At 39.8% G+C, this 20261-nt stretch overlaps 2 protein-coding genes across 2 annotated transcripts; both read right to left on the bottom strand.

The window, feature by feature from the left end:
- Nucleotides 1–25: 25 nt before the first annotated feature.
- Nucleotides 26–7757, bottom strand: slc38a7 (solute carrier family 38 member 7). The gene is made up of 11 exons (XM_080033649.1): nt 7336–7757; nt 6383–6436; nt 5490–5634; nt 4388–4523; nt 4133–4231; nt 3889–3946; nt 3652–3766; nt 3056–3203; nt 2423–2622; nt 2269–2320; nt 26–2047 (listed from the first exon to the last, which is right to left on the bottom strand). The coding sequence occupies exons 1-11, from the start codon at nt 7594–7596 to the stop codon at nt 1945–1947; spliced, it is 1371 nt and encodes a 456-aa protein (XP_079889775.1). The 5' UTR covers nt 7597–7757; the 3' UTR covers nt 26–1944.
- Nucleotides 7758–10420: 2663 nt separating this feature from the next.
- On the bottom strand, nt 10421–19107 carry LOC307249192 (aspartate aminotransferase, mitochondrial-like). The gene is made up of 10 exons (XM_080025831.1): nt 18967–19107; nt 15210–15366; nt 14842–14970; nt 14404–14463; nt 14155–14316; nt 13566–13670; nt 13249–13399; nt 12596–12761; nt 12280–12430; nt 10421–11751 (listed from the first exon to the last, which is right to left on the bottom strand). The coding sequence occupies exons 1-10, from the start codon at nt 19047–19049 to the stop codon at nt 11629–11631; spliced, it is 1287 nt and encodes a 428-aa protein (XP_079881957.1). The 5' UTR covers nt 19050–19107; the 3' UTR covers nt 10421–11628.
- Between the last annotated feature and the right edge of the window lie 1154 nt (nt 19108–20261).

Here is a 20261-nt window from a genome sequence, read left to right as displayed (position 1 = left end):
CTCTCAAACATCAATTTCACTTTGATTTGTCTCTTTATTAAAAGGTTTTGAACTGACATTAGTTCATTCACATGCCTTTTATTGTAGTTAATCTATTGGAATATTACTGGTAGTTTTTTTTCCAATAAAAGTTGTCACGAAAGTTCATGTATGCAAATCAACTTGATTAACAAAATGCCTCAGCAAAAAGTTTACATCCTAAAATACAGTTAATGACAGAAATCATAAATGCACATGACATTCATTCAGTCTGCAGCACCAAAAGTAAAACAAAATATCATACGAATTTGATGCGATGCAAGTGGCTCACCATCAAATCATAAAAATGTAGTCCACAATGAAATAATCAAGTCACTAGTTTTGAATGGCAACTGTTTTGACTGTAGCTTCTTTCCTCTAAATTATAAAGTAAACATCTTGATGTAAGTCAGTGTTACAAATACAATGTATTCAATTTTCTGTAAGTAAGAAAAAATCCCTTTTACCTTTACTCTCCCTCATGTTACAAATAAAACCTGGATAAATAGTACAAAACAAAAGTCTTGAATCTTACTTAAATAGATTATAACATGCTCAATGTACCACTGATAATCTGTGATAGTCACTCAATTTAGTCAAATCGGTTTCATCTTGATTACTTTGTCAATGTAAACACGTTGCTTATTTTAAATATACCAAACCAGCTGCTTGGTTGATAGTTAACTTGCAACCAACTTCATGATATTAATAATTGTGATATGAACATCTTAAATGTTAATTGGATGTCTTAAACATTGGGGCATAAAGAACAAACGAGAACTCGCACCTTTGTTTTAAAATGAGCAAAATATATTTCTAACTTCTTATTACTTGAGCTAGTAACAAAGTCTGCAGTGGTATAAAATGATTCAAGTAAAATGAAATCTGTCATCTATGCACCAAGACTACAACTGAATTCTGTGTTGGTTACATCCACTTGTTCTCACATTCACAATCACATTATGATTCTCAAACACACTCTTGAGGAATTGGCAACTCTGGCAAGAGTTTGAGTTTTCATATTCTGACTTTGGAGGGCGCTGCACTTTGGACAGGCTGCATATCTGTGCGCAATGTTTATATAAAAACCATCATTCTACTAATTCTAACTTTATAAAAAAATATAAGGAAATATATAAGAAAACAAAAGTAAAAAATAAATAAGTGAAATTACGATTTGTTCGAGTTCAACTCATTTCGAGGTACTGACTGGAAAAGGAACAAATCGACAAGAACTGCCCAGACCAGCAGTTAACACAACGCTCATCAATCAAGCTGTGTTGAAGTGTGTGCAAAACCTATCACTCGGTTCAATTGTCTGTTAGAGAAGAGACAAATTATTCTTAATTTGTGAACAAACTACGAGCAGCAGCAGCAACAAAAAAAATTCTGGCCCTTGGAACCACAGCATGTTCAATAAGAAACATTCTCTTTGACGTGCATGTGTTAAAATACACAAATTGGTACAATTTCATTATTAAAATCAATTTGATTGTAAAGACCTTTTTCTGTACAGATTCCGTCAGCTCTTTTAAATCGGGACAGGAACGTTTCGCCCAGAGACGAGGGGGGGGGGGGGAAGAGGAGCTTCCTGTATATATCTACACTGTCAAAAACTGTTGAAAAAAAAACATCATAAAAACAGAAACGCATGCAAATTGAACATTACATAAAATAAAAGGCTGATTGTCAGAAGTCACTTGGCGTCTCTGACTATAACCGAGTCCAGAGATGAGGAGCTTTAACTCGCATGGAGCAGGGATGTGACATGCTGCGTGCGGAGGTCTTGATTTTCTAAATGAGTGTCATGAGATTTTATCCTCCATCTTTTCCAGTAACTCAGAATAGCAGCACAGCTAACAACAACTTAAAAACTCCTCTCTTCTTTCTTCTCTGTCTTCAACAATAATAATCATAAAGTTACTTTTAGCTGATGATGTCTTGATAGATGGAGTTTGTCGTGGTGAGGCCGAAGATGAAGGCGCCGAGCGTTATCATGACCACACCGAAGACCACCAATACGTGCCAGCTGTTAAAGAGACAGCAACGATAAAGAAAATGAGTTTACACAAATTTCAATTAATAACATTTTCTCTTTAACGAGCACTCGATTTAAATTGTTTATTTATATGCGAAACAATTTAAGGTCTTTGAGTCTTTGGAAAAATGAACAAATAAAGAATACTATATAAATACACTGGGATCAGCTGTATTAAAAGGAAGGACACCCATTACTAAGCAGTGTCTCACCTGGCAGAGCGGTTGTCCGTCTCCGACAGCTTGGCTTGTATCAAACACATACCTGTTGAGTTAAAGAGACAAAGGACAGACGTTACAGTGAGACATTTAAAACAGACACAGACACTTGAACCTGTAGAAAAACATTGCATGAGGGGAGTGTTACCTGGGAAGACAAAGATAAAGCAAGCGGCCAGCCCTCCGATCAGCGAGATAACCCGACCGATGTCTGGGATGAAGAGCGCCAGGACCAGGGTGACCACGAACCACAGCAGGGTCTGCAGGATCCTCCTCCTCTGCTCCCGACGCACACACACCTCCACCTGCTCGCCCTGGAAACGCAGCCACAGGCCCTCAATCACTGCCCTGGAAGAGACACACAGTCACATGATGAATACATTAGGAGAGTTGTCTTTGTCCAATACAAATGCTTTTTTATTTTTAATCTCTACATCTCATTGTTTGAACTGGATCATTCTTGTATGTATTATAAGGCTGCTCAATTCAAAAATCTAAATCTCGATCACTAATACCGATTCACGATAAAACTTTGTCAACATTCTACTTTTATTGAACTTTTAAAGAAAATACATTTTAACCAAAGATTTGAACTTTAAATACAATTCAACAAAAAAAAACATTTTAACATAATATACACAAATAAAAATTACATAAAAAAAAAACTTTTTATTGATGACTCTCATCCCTAATGTGTAAGGTAACATGAGGCTGTAACTACACCTTCCTATAGCTTCAAATATTCACACAGTATGTTGAGTTTGTCGCTGCAGCAGCTTACCTGCCACAGAAGTGTAGAATGGGGTAGGAGGTGATGACACAGATGACGATGAAAGCTCTTGCGATGGCGACAGGGATGTCGTCAGGAGGATATGACATCAGCACGTCCTGACTGACGTTGGAGCCAAACGTCAGGAAGCCACACACGCCTGGTCAAACACCAAACACAAGAATTCAGGCATTGACTAACAGCCAGTCAAACCATGTCTGACATGTAACAGCTACACCATGGGTTTCAGCATTATTTCAACCGAAACATCAGCAGTGCTTTATTGTATCTGATAAAAACCTCTTTCATTAATCTGATCACAAGTCAACAAATGTGAGAAAGGTTATTAGGTACATCATTGAGTATATATTATTGAGTGCACACTAAGGGGCTTTCTTTCTTCCAAACTAATACATTGGAAGGAAGCAACAATTTCCAAGGCAGCAGAAAATGAAAACTGACTGACTTCCAGGAGAAGTTAGATAGCATCACGAGAAAGAGCAAGAGCATGATGTGTATGCCGGCCGGTATGCCACGAAGCAAAAAGGTTCTGAGTTCTAGTTCAGACCAGAACTGTGTCTGTGTGAAAGCAGTAACTGTGATGATACCTGTTCCTGTGTAAACGAAGAGACAGATGATCATGCTGAGAATGACGACAATTCCCCAGGATTTGAGCGCTTTCTTTTTCATGCTGTCGAACACCGGCACACAGCTGACATGGCACTGCAGAGAGAGAGAGAGAGAGACAGAGAGAGAGAGAGAGAGAGAGAATTCATTATCATTACACTCAAAAGAAATGCATGGAATTGATCTATGATCTCAAATGATACCGAATGAAGAGGTACCTGGAAACCAAAGCATATGGTGGGCATTGCATTGAAAACTGCGGTCCAGGAAGCAGAACTGTAACAAACACAATGGTTTAGCGACAGGAGCAAAGCAAGATCACGAGGATGCAGATGTTTCTGAGTGAATGAGTAGATGCACATGGCCATAACCAGATCAGTCAAATGTTTTTTTTTCTCTAAAGAAAGCGGTTAGCTGCGTAAAGCAAAAGGCAGCGTCATGAAAAGTGTGTGCTGAGCTCACGTGGTGGGGAGGGGGGCTGGATGTATCTCTTTATCGGGCCAGATGTACTTTATAATGACCACGATGGTCACGTACCAGGTTCCCATCACACTCAGCGCACTGTAACGGAGAACAGCAACATCTCAATGATTGTGTGAATTTACTTGTATGAAATGAATTAAAAGGTTTATTGCATCTTCACACAAAATGTTAAGTTTGTTCCTGATAATTATAAATGAAGAAGTTGTCATTCATTCCTTCATTCATTGTTTGTACCTGGCATATTTCTGAAACCCGATCTCTTTTGGGATGGACAGAGGGAGAATAATTAGGACGGCAACGACACATATGAGGAATTTGCGGTCAGTGTACCAGACTGGGACGTCTCCGGCGTGCCTTGCTACATCGATCACTGCAAAAAACACAAACACAATCACAAAAACACTTGAGAGATGGACAGACAGACAGGAGGAAAGAGGCAGTAAACTGGATTGCTGGATTGGAGTCCCACACAGTGCAAGTTAACTGTACACACTGTTAGAGATTTAGCAAAGTAGATAATTTAAGTCACAGCTGCTCCATTCAGTCATTTCCAAAGTCCCAATGAGGCAAAAGGTCCCAGTAGTTTTCCAGACATGGTCAAGATTAAGTTTTCTACACTGTCAGCGTCTCAGCTTGAGGAAAAGTAAACGGTGGGTCACATGATCTTGAACTTTTAAGTGCTGTCATCCCCGGTGCTCTTTGCCCTGGTCAATGATGTTCCTGCTGTTTCTTTTTAAAAAGGTTGCAACTACTATCTTCCTTTGGTCAAACACACAGATCAATGAAATGTAGGGCAAATGTGCGACTGTCAAGAGGTTAAAGGTACAATCTATGGGCATTTTTCAGAACAGACTTGGGAGAAATGTAATATGGGCAAATGGAACATTATAGTCACAAGTATCTTTGAATTAGAGTGCAATCGCTTGAAAATAAAAGTGTTTTTTTAATTCACTTAGATTGAGCCTTTTATACCTATATGGGAGCCAGGTATACCGCCATGTTGCACAGCCATGTTTCTACAGTAGCGCAGAAACGAATACTGACAATGAAAATGAGTATGAGAATGAACAATTTGGGATTTATCCTTGAAGTTATTCAAGCTCAGACTGGTCCTGTATCTTATTGCATTGTAGCAGATTGGGAGTCACCCAGATTACTCAGGGTGAAGGCAAATTCCGTAGCTTCTGTAAATTCTTCCAAAGGGAGTGTGTTGCAAGGGAGCATTGACATCTACAATCTCAGCACTAGATGCTGCTAAATACTTGGATATTACACACTGTACCTCTAAGAAAGAAACTTGACTAGGTTCAAAGATTGTCAAACCAATGATACTTACAGCGATCCAGCTGGTCCCCAATGACAATAAAGAAAGCGATACACGTCCCAAAGGTGTAGACGGCGATGGCTATTTCACACAAGACTCCTGTGACTTTCCCACACGAGGCTCGGACCACATCCTGATATGTGCTTTCGTTACTGACCTGAAGAAACAAGACAGATTGGTTCATTTTTCTCTATTGTGTCTGATGACTTTTTTCCGCCATTGTACGGTATCACTTTGGTTTTGAAAGGCGATATAGAAATAACATTTCTATTTACTAATATTATTATTATTATTTTGTGGACTAGTTGAACACACTGCTGTTATATTTCCATTTCTTAACTTATGCAGAGTACAATTCTCGAGAGCCATAGATGTAAACCTGCAGCAGGGGCCTCACTGCTGACTCATCATGTTCAGTTTAAGACACAGTTAAAGACAAGATAATGGCTTAAGGCCGATGAGTACAGGCAGTTCATCTTCCTCTTGATGTCAGCGATTCTAAACGCATCACATGGTTTAAGGCAAAGTTCATCCTACAGCTGAATATGGCAGATGTTTGTACTTTAAGGCAATAAAGTCTGCAATAAGTTTTCTGAGTCTTAGCAAACATCATGTATAAGTAAGAAAATGAACAACTGAAATGAATGAACTGACTCAATCTCAAACGGACTCTTTCTCCGTTACGTTTCAACAGGTCAGCATAAGTCTGAGCCATCGGGAAGTGAAAGTCTGAGATTTTGTGCAACCACAGCACCAAGTTATTACGCAAAGATGAATTATTACATAACTACTGAGGAAAAGCTAATACTAACAATCTTATTCAGGATTAACAGGCTGCAGACAATGATAGAGTAACATATGGAAGAGAAAGAGATGCAAATAAAGATGTTCAGGATGTCACATACCTGGGAGCAGTAGCCCAGGATCACCAGTCCGGTGATTATGAAGATCAGCATAAACTGAAAGAGAGAAACAAGAAGCAACACATGTTAGTTCCGTTTTCTATAGGCAGTCTTGTGTTGGTCACATTAACAAAAAATACATATTAGACTGTCAGCAGTTATCCGATCTAATGTTCAGCGCAAAGCAGCGAGAGTAGCAGGAGCCAGGTTCTTCCTTAGATGCTATTTGATTAAAATTTCATTTTAAAAACACTATGATTTGTCCTCTCAGCTTCTTTAATGCAATACATTCTTGCATCTGGTCTATCTCTCCTTGTGCTTTGTAATTAAATCCTTCTTCATGTCTCTCTCCTAGCTCTCTGTTGTGACCTCTATTTTCCTATTCATCTATATTTGTGTATGTGTGAAGCACTTTGTTACTGTGTTTTACAAAGTGCTATATTAAAAGGAGAAGTAAGCGATATTTTTTTTGTTTATATACGTGTTAAATCACTCTATATTCATAGAGTGTACAGTTCATAACACAGGTCTCCCAGTCATTCAGCTTTGCATATACTGCCAAATAAAATTTGGAGTATCCTGCTCGATTTTATCAGGAGACGGAGCGATATTAAGAGGCGGGTCTCTGTGCCCGTGAACGATGACTCGCTGCTCCCCATCACGGCACTATCTGACAAAGACGGCTGTGTGTTCATGTGGTAGTGACGTAGGGAGGAAGGAGGGGACTGCAAACTGCAGTCACTGATCGGAAGTTTGCTAAAAAGGACCATATCGCTTACTTCTCCTTTAATAAAGCTTTATGTGTGAACATACTTCTCTGTGTTACTTTTTAGACTGGTATTATACAGTATGTTGCTGGACATAGTAAACAATTTAAAGACACTCTTTTGGCCTCTAGTCTGATCAGAGTAAAGTACATGTTGCAGGGTGGACAGGCAGGGCACAATGATTCTCACCATCTGTAGCATCAGTCCTGCGGTGATCCCTCCTGCCATACTAAAGGCTGCGGGGAAGTTGAGTAGCCCCGCCCCCAGCGCTGCGTTGACTACGATGAAGACAGCTCCTATCAGTGAGACGCCCCCGCTGCTCTGGCTCTGGTCCCTGGTCTCCACAGGAGGCACTGAGTCCACACTGGGACTCTGCAGCAGCCAGGCCCGCTCTCCAGGGTCTGTGCTCCCCACACCGCCCCACTCCTCCACATCAGCGTTTATCGCCATGATGATGACCAGTCAGTAAGGGCTGCAGCTCGGCCTGCCAAGCCGCACACACTCAAGTCAATAAGTTCCCGAATCAAGTGGGTCCAGTTGAGTTGATAAATTGACAGACAGTAACAGTCAGTAGTCAACCAATGTGTCCGGTGTCCAGTGTCTTCAGTTCCACTATGTCAGTGTGATGTTGGAGCCATCAGGTATTCTGTAATCAACAATTGATTGCATTAATACATGAATGTCACAAAATCTCTCCATATTTATGTACTTCTTATTCTTATATTACAATTGTTATAGCGTAAAGCTATACGTTGTGGCATAAAGCACATGTTATTTTACACTTGCAAACTTCCATACTAACATATTTGTTAAGCAGTTTTTTATATTAGTGTTTGGAGTATTGTGAATAATGTCAAGCTCACTGGTCACTTTTTAGTACAGCAATCAAGTTCTTGGAAGAAGGTTAGTTCCCAAGTGAAAACATTTGGTTTTTCATTAGTGAGTTAACCCTAATTACTCAAGTTGAAGTGGTTAACATTGTTCATGTTAAAGCCTACATGTAAAAGGGGGCTGTAAGTTCCCACATATTGTCACGTGATGAGTATATCAAATGGTGCATTTGGACCACTAGTGTTTCCATTAGAACCGGAAAAGTTCCTTTATCTTATCAGCTACGAAAAACACACACACAAGGAAGAAGAACATATTCAAAGACATGGGCTTGACTGGCTGGATAGAGTAGAATAACAGTTTTCCTTTCCGTGAGGGGAGTTCACACCTTCACTCGTGGTATTTTCTGAGACAGACTCTTCCCCTTAACTCAATTTAATTTAACAGTCTCACCACTGCATAGCACGTATGTGTTATTCATAAAAGGAAAGATATAATTCTGTAGGTCAAATCAAACAGGGAACCAGTATTCCCCAACCAATACTGAATAAAACACAAGTGAGAGCTAAGCCATATTAGGTAAAAGGGCATTAGATTTGGTTGATTGTTTTGTTTGCTGTTAAGACAATTAGGCTTTCTTATCCATGTATTTAGTGACATGTCATTCACATAGATCATGTAATAAGCTACCCTCTTATACAATGGTAATAGCACAATGGGTTAGAGATCAAACTTCAATCTCAAACAATTTTTCAAACATTATGAAAATAAACCGTCATTAAATCACTTGAACAATGTCCATAGAAACTGTAGGAGTAGTAGTAATAATAATAGAAGTAAAAAGTGTTACAGAGGAACAATATGATTTCCAACTGACCTGAATTTCATTCACTTCCAGTTTATTCCGGACTGACAGAATACTGGTTACTTTAAATGATATAACAATATTACGGCTTTTCTTTTTTCTTTTCATTAACGCGAACAATAACATCTGTCAACACAGCTTTTGTTACTCTGTGAGCTACAATAGCTTGTTAGCAGACATTTAACCTAGCTGAACAAAAATACCAATACAACTAGGCCCTATTTATTTAATATATTTTTTTACCACACGTGTAAACATGTCTAGGTCTTTTAAAAGTATTCCCTGTTAGTTAAAGTGTTGAGTGGGTCAAAAAACAGTACCTTCTGTGCCAAACAGCTTCCGCCTCCGCTAGTGACTGAGGCGTCCGTGTTCCCAGCTGCTCCTACAAAACATATGAGCATGTGACACCGCGTCACGTGACACGAATTCTGCGGCTTCCCCTTGTAGTGTGGGATTGTGGGTATTATAGTTTTCTGTGGGGTAAAATTCAGTGTGTTCCAAAAATAAAGAGACCACCTTAAAACATGTTATATAGTGTTTTATAAATATATTTATATATATCTAAAACTCTGATGGAGCGATTTTTGAAATATGTAGAATGCATCCTATATACTATATTTTATAAGTATAACATATTCTTCATAATGTATGTGTTCATCAAGAAATATCACCGAGTATGACTGGGGAAAAAAATCCTATTTACTGATAATTCCAAGTCAGTTATGTAAGGCAGCAGCATAATAGTGTATGTGAGGAGAAAAAAGGAGAGAAGAATGATAGCACAGTGGATCAAACTCAAAGTTAAACATGGTGGTTGGAAAAATCAAGTCTGGAGGGTTTGCTGTTTTAATATGGAGCTGGGAACCTGAACAAATACAAAATAGAAATAAAGCTCTGGAAAAAATTAAGAGACCACTCCAAATATTCAGTGTCTCTTGTTTTACTCTTTGGATGCATATATTTGAGTAAAATGAACATTTTGATTTTATAGTATAAACTACTGACTACATTTCTACCAAATTCACAATGAAATATTGTCATTTAGAGCCTTTTCAATAAGTGATGTAGAGATGAAGATTGAAGAAAAATCCAGACCGGTCTCTTAATTTCTTCCAGGGCTGTATGTGGACTAGTGGTCTCAGACTTTTGGACTCTGGACTGTCTATGCCCATGAAGACTCAGAACTGTGCAACTGTGCTGGGGTCCCAGATCCACTGTGTTGTCAATAACATTGTGCTGAATAAACATGGCTAAAGAAGAATATTAACTGAAATGCTTCTTACATTATCTTCCAAACATGTTTTGTAGAGCTCAGAATAGACCTTAAGATTTTTTTCAGTAGGTTAAACCAGACATGCTAGAGGTCAGGTGCACTTTTGTGTATTTGAATGAGGACATGCCACTAGTTGATGATGGAATAAGATGCAGGAAGTGAATAAGATAAGCATGAAGACCTATAGCATACTTCACAGTACAATGTTATTGTCATGTAAAGAAAATGATTGAAGCATTTCATCATGGAAAGCTTTAACTGATTGCATTAGGAGAGTGAAATAAAAAGCACATTACAACAGGCCATTACTCTATAACCATTTATTGTTTGTTCAATAAGGTACATGACCACTGATCCATTATTGTGTGACAGAATGAAAAACATGGAGGCGAAGTGCCACACGTTTCAGATGTATTAGTAGACCCATAGACTGTATATAAAAGGTCAGACCGCACATTTTTTCAATGACAAAAACAGTTTCATACACTGAACCACGATGTCTGAATGAATGTGTAGCACGTGCATATTTCTTCATGAACTGTCCAGTGTTCAACCGACTCCATTGTTATTTACCTCGCAGAGGGACATTTGTACAATTTGCACCAAGTACAAAAGACTCGACTCTGAAAAGAAAATAAGGAAATGGGGCTTTTCCGTTTGGGGTTATGGTGGTACACTTGAAGTATTGATCACTTCTCTTGAGTTCTATTCTTTTTGGCTTGTGTGCTTGTTTGTATCAGGGGTTGGGAAAAAGGGAATGAGACTGCTGCCCTGTGACCCACTACACCCTGCTGGAAAAATACTGGATAAAAGTTAATGGATGGGTAAGTTCTTAACAGAGATACTAATGAGACCAAAGTGATTAATCAGTTCAGATGAGCAAACCAAAAGATTAGCATGATAGCGGCTTGATTACGTGATTGACCAATAAAAACTGAATGCCAGCCTTATCTCGAAAGTCAAACAGTGCCTTTTACAGTTCATAAAGTGCAACTACTCCACCGTTAAAATTATGACAAAATAAAAGAAATTGACTCACATTTTCTACAGGCTTTCTACGGGATCTCAACTTGTACTTTAAAACTAGCGCACGGTCTGATTTTACCCCGACGTTGGTACCTTGATGTGTCATAGTGAGTGGGCGCCGCAGCAGATAAACAGCACACTGTATATGAAGAGCCAATAGTTGATACCACATAATAAATAAGCAATGATGGTTTGTCAGTAGTGGGAGTAAACATGACTTTTACAATTTGGAAGGGGACCCTTTTTCATGTAAGGAAAAAAAAAAAAATAGAAAAAAAAAAGATGCCAATGCAGAAAACTAAACTGTTCAACAGCAGCAACCGTTCCGTGTTGAACTTGATGTGTAATCCAATCAGAAAAAAAAGTCTAACTAAAAACTGAGCTCTTTTTCTACACGTGGAATGGAGGACAAGAGATAAGTGACGCTTACAGCTCCTCTGTTACACACTGCTGCTGTGATTGTAGAGCCCCCTCAGCAGGGTCCAGTCTACTTGCTGACGGCGTGGATACCCTGAGCCAGGTAGCCAACGTTACCAGAGGTCACGCCCGCCATGGAGATTCGGCCATCTTTGGTCATGTACACGGAGAACTCCTTAGTGAGGCGCTCCACCTGCGGGAGAAATACATTAACATACTTAGAATCGACATTTGTAACATGTTGTTTGTTGTTGCTTTGATCAACCTGTGTGTGAGATCTTGACAGAGAAAAAAAAATCAAACAGATACTTAATTTTTACTCAACACTGACTACGAGGTACTGGGTGTGTTTGTTTCATAACCTTTTCAAATAAAAGCCTTTGAGGGTTGTATTTGCTGAGCTGATCAAATCAATAACACAAACTCAATGATAAACATTTAAAAAAATTAACTGATAAGAATATGAAAAGGGACATGATCAATCAAAGGACAAATACAAATGCAGATTTGCGAAAAATGTGTGAATTGCATTTTAATTTAATACCAGAGCAAGAGCTTATATTCACAAATAGGTTTCATGTATAAAACTATCGCTTTTTGGTTGATGGATATTGACTATTTCTTGGCTCTGAGCAGGAAAACCACCCTTGCAGTTAACAGACCTGAGACTGGGAGTAGATTGAATCAGTTTAAATCAGTAAACTTCAGTATGTGTGTGTACCTGTTCGGGTTTGAGTCCTGTGAAGCAGAACATGCCAATCTGGTCGATGACGTGCTGCCAGTTGCGGGAGGATCCCTCCTTCACCAGACCGGCCGCCAGCTGCTCTCTCATCTTAATGATGCGGTCTGCCATCCCATGGACCTCCTGCAGCCTGGGATGAGGGAACAAAAAAATGATTCAAAACAATAAAGAACATTGTTTGTTGGGATGAATCTTAAAATGGTGTCTATCAAAGATGGTGACCCGACACTGAAAATCCAAACTTGACATTTGGCCCGGATAATGTGAGTGGTTATGTGGATCTTAGGGCACATACCACAGAGAGTTCAGGTCGGGTGTGTTGAGAATGGTTGCAGCGATCCTGGCTCCGTTCATGGGGGGGTTTGAGTAGATGGGTCTGATGAGGATCTTCAGCTGAGACTCCACACGCTTTGCCTCCTCAGCGTCGGTACACACAATAGTGAAGCCTCCAACACGCTCACCTGTCAATATCAACAAGCACAGAGTGTGTTACACAAAGTCAGTCTGTCCAGCTCATATCTGTAGGAGGAAGAGCCGTTGTAAAGGGCAAAAGACCCAAACTTTGATTAAAGAACAATACAATTATGAAGGACTCATTATGAAGACTAGTAAGAATTGTTTGTAAAATACAACTTATAGTTTGGTTAGTTTTCAGTATTCAAAGAATGATTATTTAATCGGAATCAGACCACCCTCTGTTTAACAATACTAGGTTGCACTGTGTTCATATGATGATACATTGTTTTGGTGAAGAAGAGTAGATGTGCTAAAACCACCAAAATCATTTTTCACCACTAGGCGGTGCTAAGACACAAGATACACTTCATCTGATAAGTTACTACTATATGCATTTATTATGACAGTCGGATTAAGACACTCATCCTGGCTTCTACACATTTATCTTATCTTATAATTGTAACAAAGACTGTGTACTAAATACGGACTGACCGTAGAGTCCCATGTTCTTGGCGAAGGACTGGGACAGCAGGATGTTGTGTCCCTGCTGGATGAAGTAACGCACGGCCCAGGCGTCACGGTCGATGTCTCCACTGGCAAAGCCCTGGTAGGCCATGTCGAAGAACACCAGCAGGTTCCTTTTCTTTAAGGTGAATAAGACACAGACAACCATTAAATTATGTTTCAAGTGATAACAGCTAGATATATTACAGTGCTAAGATATGGAGGTGTTGAACTGTCAATGACCTTCTGACTTGTTATCTCAAAATGTAGCTATAAAAGTTGTTGGCAGGATGATGTGTATTCACCTTCACAAGGTCAGAAATCTCCTTCCACTGCTCGGGCTTGGGGTCCACACCAGTGGGGTTGTGGGCACAAGCGTGCAACATGATCGTGCTACCCTTTGGGATATTCTGTGACATAAAAAAGAAGGTTATTGGTTAGTCAACAAACCTAAAACACCACGTGTAGTATAGACTCTAGTAGTTGACAGTGTTTTCATTGCAACAGACCGCTAATGTTATTGACTATGACAAGTTACATTCTAAACAGTGATCATGAACAACTGTATGTGATTGCAATAAAATGAATAACTTCAGACTTCTTGGCCACCAAATATAAACCCCTTGTGGCCAAAGTATGTAATGGTTAAAACCTCAACTTCTAGTTAAACTGAAAAATAATCACTATTTGACAAAGAAATAAGATTTTTTTTAAAAACTTGGATTGTGTTTTGAATGGAATTACGATTTCAAAACACATGAAAATATGTCAAACTGGACTTATTCATCACAGGATCATACTTTCAGAAGGGCTGGAAAATTATTTTAGAAAGTGTGTTATCGTCTACACATATCCCCTTGCCCACTCTGAGGTATTCCATCATTAAAGTCTTACGGAGATGTCCTCCAGAGCTCCGTTGAAGTCGAATCCACAGGTGGCGGGGTCGTAGTATCTGTAGGCCTTGAGCTCCATGCCTGCGTCTCTGAAGATGGGTGTGTGGTTCCCCCAGGAGGGTTTGGGCAGGTACACGTCACGGGGCCCGCCATGGAACCGAGACTGGGACAGATGCAAAGACCTGGTCAGATTAACCAGCCTCACATTTACATTTCTTTGCAATTAGTGACCAACACAAGAGGACCTCACCAGAAAGTTGGCTCCAATGCGCAGAGATCCAGTTCCTGAGATGGTCTGGACGGTGATGTTCTGTTGGGAGAAGAAAAGTGTTGCACTTATTTTGGACTTAAAAGGTGGATTCTAGATAAGCAATTATTGTTGTCAAAATCACTTTGTCTAAATCATTGACTATCTCCTTGTGATCCGCTACCTGTACATACCAGTGTTTATACACAGTCTAGGCCGTGTAAACGGGCATGCTACTAGCTATGATTGCCCCCCCCCCCCCCCCTTTCTTCATGCCCTTTGTTTACATACCAGTTTACAGAGCCTAGACTGTGTATTAACACTGGATTTATTTTCAGCAGACAGGTAGCCGATTGTAAGGAGATATTCACAAATTATGTCAAAACCTTTAAACTGCAAGAATGTCATTTAGTTAGGAGTAGAAAAGACCCATGGACTTACCCTGCCACTCTTCAGGACCTCGCTATCAGCACCCAGAGCCAGCTTGGCGCAGCTCTTGGTGAACTCTCCCAGACCAGTTATTCCCAGGTATTCCTTATCCATCTGCTTGGATGCAATCAGAGCTTCTGCCTACAAGAGAAATCACAACGTATAAAAACACATGATTTCATCAGCGTCGTCGATTTTGCGTTGCCATGTGTATGGAGAGTATATGTATGTGTGTAATACATTTTCTGCAAACAGAGCCCCCTCATTTCTTTATTTTCTAATATACGTGTACTTGTGGACATGGGAAAATAAATGTTTGTGTGGGATGAGGAAATTAAATCCGAAGTGGATTCCCTTTTGGTCTTGATGGAGGTTTTTACCTTGCGGACACAGCTGAGCACAAAGGGTTTTCCCTGGTCGTCCCTGTAGGCTCCCACTCCCAGGTTCATCTTCTTGGGGTTGGTGTCCTTCTTGAAGGCCTCGGACACCCCCAGGATGGGATCGGGGGGTCCCATCTGCACACCGCCCCACCATGAGCTGCAAACATACGTAGAGAAGGAATAAGAATTAAGTGATACAAATGTATTGTTGGTCATTGACAATTTCCTAAAATGCTAAATGACATCGTTGTGTTGGTAATGATAAATATTGACTGGAAGTGTTAAAAACATGGCACTAAACTAATCACATACCGACTGAGTTTTCATTTCAGATCCCCTTCTATTTATGAATTCACAAGCAATTGTATCACATTGATTTTCATAAATACATTGTTGTTCCTCCCACCCCTCACACAGAGACACCCAATCAGGTGAAAGGAGACATGGATGTGTTGGCAAACAGTAAAGAGGCAAGAGTTCAACAACAAGAGTTTATTTGCGGCCAATAGACTTAAAAACAGTTCTCCCCCCCTCACAAACAGAAACATGTATCCTTACAAGGTCATTTCATAATGTGCTGCTTTGTAAGTGTTCATGGCATAATGAGACACTTGTCACAGTAATGCGAGTGGTCGTATTGGCCGTGCTCCTGTAAGCGGCTGTGGACCTAATGCTGGAGCTTAACTCCTCATGTGACGTGAGAAATCCCACACTGACGTAGACACATGAACGCCACACGCTCAGCGGACACAGGTTTCATGAAACAAACACTGACTGTAATCCATCCACAAGGTCCAGAGTCCAAAAACAAGAAAAAACTGTTTAATTGAAATCCATCCTTATTCACAAAGTAGACCAGCATTAAAGACAGCAAAGGAAGGCTGCATATCAAATGTAAAAAGGTCATGATACACTCACTCAGACATAGGCTCTATCTTGACCCAGACTTCAGCTCATGGTGCACATGACATTGGTGCAGGGCCAGGCTGCGTTAATCTATCCGATCCACTTTGGATTCGCTGTGCACAACATACCATAATAAAATATACGCATGTCTACTCAACAGGCTTTAGATAAAGTCAAACTGACTACTACAATTGAATATATGAAAATATGTATTTTTAATTTAATTCTACACACTTGTTTAAATGGCTGGTCCAGGATCACAGGAAGGCCTCATCCATCTAATATATCAATCTGTCTAAAAATATATCTAAAAATTAACTTTCCAGAGCAAATGAAACTTGATGCAAGTGGAAACGGGGATGTTTCAGGCAATAGTAAAGTAAAGAACATCAACGCAGAGATTTCAGGTCCTGTCTCTCCCGGTGTGGAATCCTGTCTGAGTCATCTGTGCATCATCATGTGCATTGAACAATAAAAATAGCATCGTGTGAAATCTACTGAACCACTGATCAGGCTTTTTATGTTGTAATAAAAAAATTTAAAAAATGCATACAAGTAGTGAATTAAAGAGAGACGTATCAGTACGAAATTCAACTGAAAAAGTGAAAAACTAAGCTTTTGTGTATTACCACAGGCCATAGGAGTGTTTAAGCCCTGTAAAATCAGTGCATCGTCGATTCCTTTGCTACAGGATGTTTGGGGACTGTCTCATAAAGGATTGCTATTAATAACAACTGTCTCGTCACTGTAACCTTTTGTATTTTAGATGGGACAAATTAAAAAACACATTCTGGGCACACATCTGCTTGATAAATGAGGGTTGTTGACCTTCATAGCACTGCTGCTCGCATATTGTCTCAGGTTTCTTATACTTTGTAACACTCTGAACTTTGCAGCTAAATTTAGGCCTGGACACTTTGCAAAGGGCAACAGTCTCCAATCCCCTGACAAACATGATTACTGCACCAACATCATTGCAATTGCTCTGCGATTGTTTGCTTCAATACAATGAGTTGTTTGATTCTGAAGCTTGCAATGTATGCAATGACTTAGCCCTGAATGGAAATAACACTTCTATGGAGCTTATAATGTCCAGACTGTTTCAGAGACGTTTTACCTCCGCTGTATATTTGAAGCTGTAGTTTGTTTGTGTTGCTGTTGTATTGTTGTAAATGCTGTTATCATGACAATGCTTTATAGTTTTAGAGAGTAAGATTAGATAAGGTTTCCTTGTTTTTATTGCACACAAGTACACATACAGGAAGCCTGATGCTAGTGGTAATGTACTGTAGAAAATGAACAGTACAGAAGCAAACAGATGATTTTGCAATTGCTTTACTTTCAAACTTACGTAGTGGGTTGGACAATTGTTAATCAAGCAGAAATGCTACAAATAGTTGAGGGAATTTGGATTTAAGGGGTTCTCAGCATGCCTGCAGTGAGCATGTAGTACATGTATGTACACAGAACCTTTGCACAGCTGAACTTCAGCAGTTACATAAACATCAGAGTGACGGAAAAATTATCAACGATCGATAGGCCAAAAGCCTTTTTAGGAAAGTTTCAGGGCAGGATAGTGAACAGTGTCCCTTAAAATATAAATTAAAATGGCCTGTTTACAGATGAGGTCTTTGAAACCAGAATAATGTGGTGTGAACTTGAGACGACAAGTTGAGACAAAAGCAGGAGAACACACCCACACAGACAGATATTTGATAGGCCTACTAAAACCAAATCCTGATACAACAGAGGCTGAACAGGAGACCATGCCCATGATCAAACTGTCTTCATTTAACACATGTTTCTTACAGGATTCTTAAATAAGCTTAGTTTATTACTTTCTGAGATATTTGAAAGATTGATTTTTAAAGACATTTAACAGGCTACATTAAGGCCTTATTTTTTATATTATTGAATGCAACACTTTTTAAGAGCACTTCAAATTTAGCAGAGGACCTTTTTAAAAGCTCTATTTTATTATTTGGATAAATAAAAGGCATCAACAGTTGACCTAAGCAGGTTTGCCCTCCAAGCAGACGCTCAAAGGGCATCAGTTCCTATCTCAGCTTCACCATTAGAAATTAACCAATCAGCGATCGAAGGCGGAACACGATAGCCAATCGGCTTGCACTCTTTCGCCAACTACCACAAGTCCATTGGCTCAAACTGGGCGTGCGATTTGACAGCTGAATAAATCGCGATCGTCTAAATCCTGTAGAAAGTTGCCTTTTTAACCCCCCTCCACAAAACAAAGCAAAATTCAAAAGATATTCCAAATGACGCATTACTTTGAATATGTAGTTGAACACTCACTCTAGTTGGCTTTTGTTATCTATTTCCCACGCTATAACGGAAGTTGTGCAGCTGACACACCAACGTGACTTTCATTAGAAACATTAGCAGCTTCACCGATAGCAACTCCATAGCAACATGAAGTTACCCTCTGAGGTCAACTAAGGATAGGCAAATCACACAGGCTGTCTAGCCCGACAGGTGTGGTGCGGCTGCCAGATACATCAAAGTGCAGACAGTAACGTTTACCGACACGTGAAGATTACCTGTGCTCGCGCCAGAGCTGCTAACCTCAAAGCAGCACCGTCTGGGCCTAATAAAACCATTTGACCCCTGTCTGTGTTAGCTAGAAATCTAGTTTTTGGTTAAAATAATCATATTGCGTTGAAGTTTTAACGAAAACGTGATGCCTGGCCGGAAGAACCGTTAACCTTATAAGCTAAAAAAAAGGCTCCTAAAACAGATGAATACTGACGTGAAGGCACGCGACTATTACCAACACCTGCCCGTATCTAAACGCCTCTATGAACGTTAAATATTGTGTATTGTTTTTGTTTACCTGTTACGGGTGGAGAGCACTCCCAGGGACGGGGAAATGTTCCCCAGGCCGAAGATAACCTTGTTTGACTTGAGCAGGGCCATAGCTGTACTGCGCTTGGGAGAGGAGCCTAAAAGGATGTGGACGGATGTGAAGGGCAGGCACGATGACGACGACGTGACGCTGCGTGTACGCGCTGACGTCAGAGGGACGAGCAGTGCAGCACGGCGATGATGGTGTCGATGAAGTCATATGCAACTATGAAGTTTTGGTGTGATGTCCTGTATATTTATTCAAGAACACATTATTGTTGATTCTTCTTTACCAATTAACATGATTTTTTTTTGATTTTTTGATTAAATTATTTACTTTTTATCTGCACTTGTCTTATTTTGAATGTTGTGAATTTACAATAGAAATATAAAAAAGTGTATACAAAGAAGAATTGCCTGCGGAAACTGAAGAAAAAACTAAAATGATGTCACTTTTTATGACTTCATGTCCTATTTCAAAACATTAAACACGCTAAAAAAATCATGCACAAACTATATTGCTATGCAATATAATGAATTCGATATGCAGCCAATTGATATGATTTTCCTTTTTTGTTTAAGTGTTCTGCATTGCATTGTGTAGTGTATTTCGCTATGACACATTCTAAGATTAATGATAAATCAGGAGATTGTTTAATTACATACAGAGTTAACTATAAGGGGAGCCAGGAGTAGCTCTCGTGAGTATATGTGTGTGCAGGATAGGAATGTGTATTGCTTAGTGGGGGAAGCCATAGGTGAGATGTCTGTGGGTTACTTATTAGCATGCACACAAAGGGAGGCTCCGGGATGACTGTCTTGTAGGGGCAATTTAGGACAGTTTGGTTAAGATTTAACAGCTAATTTATTGGCCCCTGGCTAAAGGGATTGTCTTGAAGTTACTGAATCAGACTTCCTGGCCCCAAATGGCAGAGCACCTTCAGGTGATGAATACCCCAGATGTCCTCTAGACCAGAGCCGGCCCAAGCCTTCAGGGGGCCCTAAGCGAAATGTGATTAGGGGGCCCCTCTCCAATGTCAGCGCTGCTGAAATTATAGATCTTTGTGAAATATTATTCACACACCCAGTGTTTTCCGCTAGTCCCTCCACTGTGCAGCTGTGCGAAAATATTAGACAGCCGAGATTCAGACCCTCCTAGGGGGATCTGGGGGTATGCCCCCCCGGGAGATTTTTTTAACCTTTTTAAAGTGAAATGCATGAATCTGGTGCACTTTGAGAGGAAAATTAAGAGGCTAAATCTGAGAAATTTAGTGTGAACAAATA

Source organism: Ammodytes marinus (genome assembly GCF_949987685.1).
Source record: "Ammodytes marinus genome assembly, chromosome: 1".
In the NCBI taxonomy this organism is placed as follows: domain Eukaryota; kingdom Metazoa; phylum Chordata; class Actinopteri; order Uranoscopiformes; family Ammodytidae; genus Ammodytes; species Ammodytes marinus.
This window is presented reverse-complemented; position numbering and strand designations above follow the sequence as displayed.

Excerpts from the sequence above, each read along its gene's own strand:
- LOC307249192 (XM_080025831.1), bottom strand. The coding sequence starts at position 19,049 with ATGGCCCTGCTCAAGTCAAACAAGGTTATCTTCGGCCTGGGGAACATT. Across the intron at positions 14,971-15,209 it reads TGCTCAGCTGTGTCCGCAAG|GCAGAAGCTCTGATTGCATC; the intron begins GTAAAAACCTCC and ends TTTCTCTTGTAG. Across the intron at positions 13,400-13,565 it reads AGATTTCTGACCTTGTGAAG|AAAAGGAACCTGCTGGTGTT; the intron begins GTGAATACACAT and ends TTCACCTTAAAG.
- slc38a7 (XM_080033649.1), bottom strand. The coding sequence starts at position 7,596 with ATGGCGATAAACGCTGATGTGGAGGAGTGGGGCGGTGTGGGGAGCACA. Across the intron at positions 5,635-6,382 it reads TCCTGGGCTACTGCTCCCAG|GTCAGTAACGAAAGCACATA; the intron begins GTATGTGACATC and ends TTGTTTCTTCAG. Across the intron at positions 3,204-3,651 it reads CTTCGTTTACACAGGAACAG|GCGTGTGTGGCTTCCTGACG; the intron begins GTATCATCACAG and ends GTGTTTGACCAG.